General features: G+C 51.8%; 1 protein-coding gene across 7 annotated transcripts in view; it reads left to right on the top strand.

Moving 5' to 3' along the window:
- Positions 1-8,678: 8,678 nt before the first annotated feature.
- Trim67 (tripartite motif containing 67) overlaps positions 8,679-9,900 on the top strand; it is a 40,782-nt gene continuing 39,560 nt past the window's right edge. For 4 of the 7 annotated variants that reach the window (XM_052167064.1, XM_052167063.1, XM_052167062.1 and 1 more), the window contains exons 1-3: positions 8,679-8,806; positions 8,912-9,421; positions 9,500-9,683. In XM_052167064.1, the coding sequence (XP_052023024.1) occupies positions 8,679-8,806; positions 8,912-9,421; positions 9,500-9,683 (822 nt within the window). Of the gene's footprint in view, positions 9,684-9,900 lie in introns of all 7 variants that reach the window. The other 3 variants (XM_052167057.1, XM_052167058.1, XM_052167059.1) reach the window with 2 other exon arrangements.

Genomic DNA, 9,900 nt, shown 5'->3' with positions numbered 1-9,900 from the left:
TCCCAGGGCTGCTGTGTAACTGTTTTTACTGTTTCATAGTTTGTTCTGTTTGTTTAGTTTGTGGTAGTAGAGGGTGGAGCCCACATGCTGGGCACTGCTGAAGGACCTCCCAAGGCCTTGAATTTTGCTGACCAAATCTTGCTGTGTAGCCCAGGCTGGCCTTGAACTCCTCAACCTCCTGCCTCTGTCTCCCAAGTGCTGGATTACAAATGTGCGCCACTGTACCTCGAGTTTCTCCATTAAACAAACATACCAATAAAACCAAACCCGTGCCTTTTGAGAAACAGGAAATTCTAAATTGTGATAACAGCCAATCTCGGGCATTATTTCTTCTAAAGCCACGCAGGCTTTGCTATCTTCTCTGTGAAAAATCTCAAAGCTCTTTTCCCCTCGTCATTCTAGCACAAGGACTTACATTTAGACTGAAGATCAATGTAAAGCAAGCACAGTTCTACAACTCAAGGAATTGCTGCACGCTTGATTGATGTGTGCATAGCCTTTGACATTCCGCCATTCGACAGTTCCCACCACACAGGGTGGGGAGCTAAGAGGCACTTCCTTACCTCTACAGCACACGCAGATCTCCAGTTCCTAAATCATGTTGCCCAAATGTCCCAACTCCTGATATAGTTATTTGTTATTGCCTGCGTTTTATAGCTGAGGAAGCAAAGTCTCTTAGAGGCTCAGCATCCTGCCGAAAGGTTCCGGGCTGGTGAGCAATAAGGCCAGAGTTCCAGTGTCTCTGCCTCCATATTGCCTCCAGGCCTGGGATGGGGGATGGTGGCAGTCAGGTTCTCAGCAAAGCCTGAGGGTCCTTGGGCAGAAATCAGGCAAATGTGATTGACATTGAGGACCTCCCTATTGTCCATCTGTTGGAATGTGTGGTGACTTCCTTACCATGGAGGTTTGTGCTGTTGGCTAGTTGATTCTTCATAGTCTTTATCACTCTGGCAGATGGCACAAGGGATCTATCCCTGTGGTAGAGCCTTGTAGAGGAAGCAGTCAGGTAAAGTAGTCGCTTCACAGCCAGGCAGTAGTGGCACACACTTTTAATCCTAGCCCTTGGGAGGCAGAGGCAGGTAAGGTGGATTTCAGAGTGAGTTCCAGGACAGCCAGGGCTACAAAGAGAAATCCTGTCTCTAAAAACAAAACAAAACAAACAAAACGTAGTCGCTTTACACTCTCATTACTGTTATTCCTACAAGGGAAGGAGTAGCTGGTGCCCCTGCAATAGGTCCACCCCCCACACCCCCACAGCTTGCAATCTCAGGGTTCGCTCTTTGTTTTAATGAAGGTGCGCAGACCCACAGACACTCCCAAATACATCCTAAGATCTCATTGATTTCCTGTCAAAGAGGACCCTGAGAGGAGGCAAGGATATGGTGAAGCCAGGCGCCTGGTGTGGTCAGGGAGAGGAAGCCGGAAGCCCAGCACAGCAAATGCTTTTCCATTAAAGTGAGTGGTCAGACTGGCACAAAGGGGAGCCAGGAAGCTGTGGCGGGGGTGAGGGAGAGGAGCAGCGTGCAGAAAGGAACAGGGCAAACCGTGCAAGAGTCAAGGTCAAAAACTAACAGACGCAGCTTGAGCAGAGCCTCTGACATTCTGACCCAGGCCAAGGAGAGATGTGCGTGGGGGGAGGCATCACAGACCTGAGGACTTTGATGGTCTCCGAGACATGCAGGGAAAGGAGGCCCCTCTTTTCTCTCACAGATTCAGCTAGACTTGACTGGCTCAAGCCTCAGGAAGCTCCTTATCTTCGCTTCCCCAAAGCTTAGATCGCAGGCATCTCTGCCACAATCTGTTCTTTACTCAGTGCTTGAGATCTGAATGCAGATCCCCATGCTCACACGCCCAGCCACACTACCACGCCCAGCCACACTACCGCCGCTTTACCTTTTGAGGCCAGGCTTGACACCTGCAGCTCAGGCCAGGCTCGAATGTGTGGCACTCCTTCTGCTTCAACCATCCAAGTGCTGGGATTACAGGCATGCACCACCATATCTGCATTTCTTCTGCACCCCTCCCCCACCCCAGACAGAAATTTCTAACCCTGTGCAAGAGAGGATTCTGACTGGCCTACCTGCGCCAGGTCCCTGCCCTTGATTGAAACCATCTAGGTAGGTTGTCAGTTACATGTAGGTTGGCTGGCAAGAACTTAACCAGGGTCAGGACCCACACTTCACCATCTCCCAGGCCAAGCTGTGTTGTGTGGAGATCAAACGAGAGAAATGCAGGAGTACCATGAAGACACGGGGGCTCCTGCAGCCCTTCCTGCCAACCTCTGCGGTTGGAAGAGCAGAGCTGTGCCAATGCTCTGACATTAGTAATGTTAGCTTCTATGCAGCAGAGAGATGCTCTGGGGGCATATAGGAAAACAGAAATGTCTTTCTTTCCCCTGGGATCTGGTTCCAAATTTCAGAAGATGCTGCAGGAGACACAGGTGTTCTGAAGCCAGATCTCCAGGTTCACAAAGAACAAGGATCCCAGACTGGCTTAGTAATGGATGGTCTGAAGAAATGATTGCATCGGTAAAATACTTTCCACAAAAGCATGAGGACCTCAGAGTGATCCCCAGGACCTACATTAAAAAAAAAAAATCTAGGAATGATGACATGCTTATAACCCCATCACTGGGGAGGTAGAGACAGAAGGACTCTGGAGCTAACTGGCCCACAGGTGCCGGTTACAGATCTTCTCAAAAAAAGGGGGGGGGCTGGAGAGATGGCTCAGTGGTTAAGGGCACTGACTGCTCTTCCGGAGGTCCTGAGTTCAAATCCCAGCAGCCACATGGTGGCTCACAATCATCCGTCATGAGATCTGATGCCCTCTTCTGGAGTGTCTGAAGATAGCTGCAGGGTACTTACATATAATAAATGAATAAATCTTTAACAACAACAACAACAACAAAAAAGCAACTGAAAGAGATACCTGAATTAATCTCTGTCTCTGTGAGCACACTATGGGCCAGCTCACACAATATGCACAAGCATACACAAAATTAAAATATGGTTCTTGGGGCTAGAAGGGTGGCTCAGTGGTTAAGAGTTGTGTGTGCTCACCAATCCCAGCACTTGGGAGGCAGAGGCAGGTGGATATCTGTCAGTTTAAGACTATCCTAGTCTACGAAGTGACTCCCAGGACATCCAGGGCTACCCAGAAAAACGTTGTCTCAAAAAAACAAACAAACAAACAATAAACAAAAAACATGAAAAACCAAAAGCAAACAAACAAAAAACGAATAGCAATTAAAAAAAAAAGAGGGGGCTGGAGAGATGGCTCAGCGGGTTAAGAGCACCGACTGCTCTTCCAAAGGTCCTGAGTTCAAATCCCAGCAGCCACATGGTAGCTCACAACCATCCATCCGTAAAGAGATCTGACACCTTCTTCTGGTGTGTCTGAAGACAGCTTCAGTGTACTTAGATATAATAATAAATAAATCTTTAAAAAAAAAAAAAAAGAGTTTGTTTATTCTTGTAGAGGACTAGGGTTTGGTTCCCAGCACCCGCGTCAGGCAGCTCATAGCTACCTATAACTCCAGATCCAGGGGGTCCAGTGAACTCCAGTGAGTACAGTTGCTGGCATTTACAAGCATTTACATGCATACACATAATTGGAAATTTAAAACTCTTAAAATAAGATGCTTAGGCACTAGTCAACAATGTTTAGAGGTAGGTGGCTAAACTGTAAACTTATTTACTAGAGTCTGTTATCTGGAAACGATGTCGGCTGCTCTCTGTGTACCCAGTGATGGTGTAGGTCTGCTACAGAGGAGCTGTTGTGGCTTCCAAGGCACAGACAGGCACCTGTGAAGAGCTTAGACAAGCCACTATAAGGCACTGATTGCTGGGATAGAGAGGTCCCTGATTCCCCTGAATCCCCCCACTCTGCAACAAAACCAAACAATAACTGTAAAACTGAAACTCCAAAGAGTGAAACCATACATTTTCACTTAAATTTTGTTTTAGAATTTAGAATTTATAGTTGAGACCACAACATCAGTTTCTACGGAGGAAGACTTAAATTCCATTCAACTGCAACTTGAATCTGAAAAAGTTCTGAACGCAACACAGTAGGAGCATTTTATCTCTGCTGTGTTGGCTAGGGTACATTATTTAAGTTATCTGTGCTATTTTTATAAAGGAGGTAACAGGAGCCTGTCTCTTGAGGGTTAGTGGGACACTTGAGAGTGAAAACCATGTTATCTGAAGTGATCAGAGTCTACTTTCCTCTGCTGTGGTGACTATGGGTTGTGAAGTGTTAATTACTAATGTGATTTGCACAACCATTCACCAAGAAATGGCCCAGATAAAGGTGGGGAAATAAGTGTGGGTCATTTGTTGAATATTTCCTTTGTCAACATCAATATGTAAAACTACGCATATCTGAACACTTTGGAAGGATGGGGGTGTCTGCTCCCCCATGTTGTAAGGAGGAGATAGCGTTCCATCTGAGAATATGGTTCCACACTGTTGAGAATTACCCATGTGAATATTGTTACTGTTGAGAATTACCCATGTGAGTATTGTTACTGTTGAGAATTACCCATGTGAGTATTGTTACTGTTGAGACTTACCCATGTGAGTATTGTTACTGCTGAAAATTACCCATGTGAGTATTGTTACTGTTGAGACTTACCCATGTGAGTATTGTTACTGTTGAGAATTACCCATGTGAGTATTGTTACTGTTGAGAATTACCCATGTGATTATTGTTACTGTTGAGAATTACCCATGTGAGTATTGTTACTGTTGAGAATTACCCATGTGAGTATTGTTACTGTTGAGACTTACCCATGTGAGTATTGTTACTGTTGAGAATTACCCATGTGAGTATTGTTACTGTTGAGAATTACCCATGTGAGTATTGTTACTGTTGAGAATTACCCATGTGAGTATTGTTACTGTTGAGACTTACCCATGTGAGTATTGTTACTGTTGAGAATTACCCATGTGAGTATTGTTACTGTTGAGAATTACCCATGTGAGTATTGTTACTGTTGAGACTTACCCATGTGAGTATTGTTACTGTTGAGAATTACCCATGTGAGTATTGTTACTTGCATCCACTGCTACAAAGCCCAGACTTTAAAAACACACTAGAAAGACAGGTGGTGGCGGTTCAGGCCTTTAATCTCAGCACTCAGGAGGCAGAGGTAGGCAGATCTCTGAGTTTGAGGACCTAGCCTGGTCTACAGCGTGAGTTGCAGGCTAGCCAGAGCTGGAGAGGTTGCTCAGTGGCTAAGAGCACTGGCTGCCTTTACAGAAAATGCAATCAGTTCCCAGCTCCCACAAAGTGGTTCACAACCAATTCTAGCTTCAGTTCCAGGACCTCCGATACCCTTTTCTGGTCCCCATGGGCAGTGCATACATACGACACACTTGTAGACATGCAGGCAAATCACTCATATACATTAAAAATAAAATATTTTTTGGGAAATGGATTATAATATTAATACTGGGTGGAATTTCTTTGTGAAAGTAATTATTGTTGTTGGTGGTGGTGGTATTTGAGATAGATTGGAATTCATTGTGTGGACCAGACTGACTTAAAAATCACAGCAACCCTACACCGTAAGCCTCTTGCTTCCTGGGATTACAGGTGTGAGCCTCTAACCTTGAGCTGAAAGCAATTTTTAAAGTAGGATCAGCCAGGCAGTGGTGGCACTCGTCTTTAATCCCAGCACTTGGGAGGCAGAGGCAGGTGGATTTCTGAGTTTGAGGCCAGCCTGGTCTATAGTGTGAGTTCTAGGACAGCCAGGGCTACACAGAGAAACCCTGTCTCAGAAAAAAAGAAAAACAAAAACAGAAAACAAACAAATAAAGTGGGATCAATCACTTAAAAGATATTATGGGTATGGGTAAGCGGATGAAGAGACTAGAGGTTCAGCTCTGAGTTCTAGGCAGTTGTGAGCACTTCAACCTGGGTGTTAGGAACTGAACCAGCATCCCCTGCAAAAGCAGCAAATGTTTTTAACTCTGTGTGTGTGTGTATATGTGCGCACATGCACGAGTGTGCACATGTGTGTATGTGTGCATATGTGTGTATGTGTGTATGTGTATGCATGTTTGTATGTGTGTGCATGTATGTCACTCTATGTGTGTGTGCATGTGTGTGTATATGTGTGTAAGTGCTTTTGTGGAGTAAGAAGACAACTTTGTGGAGCTGGATCCCTCTGCCCACCTTTCCCTGGATTCTAAGGCTCAAACTCAGCAAGGGCTCTCTGCTCACTGGCTTCTAAAGTGCACTCTGTGTGTATACACATGACACTCTGTGTATACATATGACACTGTGTGTATACATATGACACTCTGTGTATACACATGACACTCTGTGTATACATGTGGAATTGCTGCAGCACACAGGACTTTTAATAGACAACAGTGACAATCAGCAGTGACTACAGCTGTGTGTGAGAAACACCAGAACTGGCTGGAACAGAGACTCACAGGCTGAGTGAACAGCAGGAAGCCTGACCGCCACTTGGCAGAGCCTGGGTCTAGCTCGAAGAGCTTTCAGTAACCTGTGCTGTGACTCTCCTAGACCTTGGGTTCAATAGCGACTTTCTGAAGACTTTTTTCAATGTATTGCGGGCAGGACCAGGTGACTAAGGCACCTACAGATCTAAAAAATCTACAGAGAGTGGATTGGGACAGTGCTGCCTCCATCTCCCCCCTGGGCACAGCACTGCTTCTTGAAGCAGGGCTCATTTGGTGTCTGTGGTTTCGCAGGAGCCTACCCTTAAACACGGAGCCAGGCTTCTGTAAGCCACGCGGCTGAACCAAGATGCTTAGAAAGTCGTCCACAGCATTTACCGAGTCTGCGCCACGGTCGCTGTTTTTGTTTGTTTTCGTCCGGCAGAGTCTTACAAGCTAGTCCAGACTAGCTTGGAAATCACTATGTGCCCCAAGCTGGCCTCGAACTCATAGCAATCCTTCTGCCTCGGCTTCCCAAGTGCTAGAATTACAAGCAAGAGCCAGCAGGCTGGCTGACACATCCTTTTTAAATCGACAGTTTCCTTGTCTGTTCCAAGCCAGCGTGAATAGTACAGGAAGAAAAGGCCGCGTGGCGCGCATTTCGCTCCATGCGCGCTTCCCTCCGTAGCGCGCTCTTCCCTTCCCCGGCCCGCCCTTAGCTCCATGCCCAGCGGCCTTTCTCTTCTCAGGGCAGCCGGCACTACCCGGCGCGGAACAGCCGGGCAGACGGCGGGAAAAGCCAGGCAGCCAGGAGCGCGGGCGGGCGGCGACGTAGCAGGAAGCTCCCATTCATAAAGCAAACACCTGCTCGCAGCTTCTCCCACTTGCGAGCAGCCTGGGGAGGTTGTATTTGGCAACCTTCACGGTGTCCTCGCCAAGTCGCCGCCGCTCCGGGTCTCATCGTCCACGACCAGCCCCAGTAGAACCGAGGAGACAAAAAAGGCTTGTGGAACCATTAGTAAATCATACCTCGCCCTTTGGCGAGAGGCTGTCCGACATTTTGTGCCTTGAAAGCTTTCTGCGGGGAAATAGATTTAGGAACCGACTGTCGCGCTGTGCTGCGAGGCCTTTTCCAAGCGACTGGCCTTTTAGAGACCGCTGTTTACGCTTTCATGGTGGCGGGGAGTGGGCAGGACGGGAGCGGATGCTCTGGCAAGCGGGGCGGGGCGCCGTGCTAATTCACCGTGCAGTCTCCATCCGAATCGCAGCAGCTCTCTACAATGATCCTCCCCGCGAAGCCCTCCGACCCGCCCCTGACTGCCAGCCGCGAGAGGCGAGCCCTCATTCGCTGAGCTGACGCCTGCCTCCCCGCCCCCCGCCCCGTTACTCTCGCTCTGGAAATTACAACTCCTGGGCGCGCGGCGCTGCGCGGCGCGGCGGGCGGGCGGGCGCGGGAGGCGGCGGGGCCGGGAGGGGATTCCCGAGCCAGCGGGTGCTCGCCCCCCACCCGCCGCTGCGGCGTGGCGCGGCCAAGGTCAGGGGCGCCGCAGGATCCGGAGCCGGCGAGGCTGCTCGATACCGGCCTGCGAGGAGGCAGCTTCGAGAGCAGCGGCCCGAGCAGCGGGACGGCGAAGGTTTCCGGGCCGGGGGATGCCGAGGTGGCCGCGGCGGCACAGCAGCCTGGCGGGGGGTGCGCACCGGGGCGGGGGACAGCGCGGGCTCCCTGCCCATCCGCTCGCGGGCGCTGTCCGCCGTCTGGTGGTGCTGAACCAGCCCTGGCCCCGCCGCTCGGGCACTGGCCCAGAGCTGGGTAGGGGCGGGGCGCGTGCAGAAGGAAGACTCTGGGCAGCGGCGCTGCGGAGTCGGGCTCAGTAGCCTTTCTGGCTCACAGCAGCGTGTCACTGGTCCTTCGTGGAGTGGAGGCACGAGGTTCCCCGGACGGCGCTGCTGCTGCTGCCTATTCACCACCTGAACAACCTCGGAAGCCACCGCTAGGGCTGCCTGCCACCTTCAGACAGCCGCCTCTGGTGAGGAAGCCTCGCCCTCAGGAGGTGAGGACCCCTCCTTTCTCTGGCGGCCAAGCGTCTTAGGGCGGTGGCCTGAGGACAGAGAGGGGGCGTGCCACCCTCGGGTGAAGACAGCATGGCCGTGTAATACCCCCGCCTTCTGATCAAGAGCGCTGACATCGCCCGCCCAGCTGCGCTTGCCTTCGGAGCCTTGACCATTCTAGGCTGGTCCCGAGCGGCTCCGGCCGCGGGCGCGGCGATGGAGGAGGAGCTGAAGTGCCCAGTGTGCGGATCCCTGTTCCGGGAACCCATCATCCTGCCCTGCTCTCACAATGTCTGCTTGCCGTGCGCCCGCACCATAGCGGTTCAGACACCGGACGGCGAGCAGCACTTGCCCCCGCCGCTCCTTCTTTCGCGGGGTGCCGCCGCCGCCGCGCCCCCTCCGGATCAGGACGCAGCTGCCGGCGCGACCGGCGGAGGCGCGGGAGCTAGCACAGCCGGAGGCCTGGGCGGCGGGGCGCCCGGTGGCGGAGACCACGCGGACAAGCTGAGCTTGTACAGCGAGACTGACAGCGGCTACGGCTCCTACACTCCCAGCCTCAAGTCCCCCAATGGAGTTCGCGTGCTGCCCATGGTGCCTGCGCCCCCGGGCTCTTCGGCCGCCGCAGCCCGAGGCGCCGCCTGCTCCTCGCTCTGCTCGTCCTCCAGCTCCATCACCTGCCCGCAGTGCCACCGCAGCGCATCCCTGGATCACCGCGGCCTGCGAGGCTTCCAGCGTAACCGGCTACTGGAGGGCATTGTGCAACGGTACCAGCAGGGCCGTGGGGTTGCTGCGGGGGCGTCTGCAGCCCCGGCGGTGGCCATCTGCCAGCTGTGCGACCGCACCCCACCGGAGCCGGCAGCCACTCTCTGCGAGCAATGCGACGTGCTCTATTGCGCCACCTGCCAACTCAAGTGCCACCCGTCCCGGGGCCCCTTCGCTAAGCATCGACTAGTTCAGCCGCCGCCGCCGCCCGCACCCCCAGAGGCTACCTCTGCTCCAGCCGGCACTTCTACCGCCTCCAGCGCAGGAGGATGCAGGAGCCCAGGGGGTGCCGGGGCCAGCGCGCCGCGAAAGTTCCCCACATGCCCGGAGCACGAGATGGAGAACTACAGCATGTACTGCGTGAGCTGTCGGAGCCCGGTGTGCTACATGTGCCTGGAAGAAGGAAGGCATGGCAAGCACGAGGTGAAGCAGCTGGGGGCAACGTGGAAGCAGCACAAGGTGAGCGTTGGCTGTGCGGGGATGCCAGTCAGGGTGGAAGTCAAGAGTCTCCGGACAATCACTCCATCATCCATCCATCATCCATCATCCATCCATCGGTCCATCCATCCATCCACACATACATACATACGTTCATGCATCCACACACGTGTTCATCTTTCCACTGATGTATACATACTATCCATACATTGGACTACATATTCACCCAGGCTTCCAT

This window comes from Apodemus sylvaticus, chromosome 21 (genome assembly GCF_947179515.1).
Source record: "Apodemus sylvaticus chromosome 21, mApoSyl1.1, whole genome shotgun sequence".
NCBI classification, from domain to species: Eukaryota; Metazoa; Chordata; class Mammalia; order Rodentia; family Muridae; genus Apodemus; species Apodemus sylvaticus.
The sequence above is the reverse complement of the archived record's forward strand: the minus strand, read 5'-3'. Positions and strand labels throughout refer to the sequence as shown.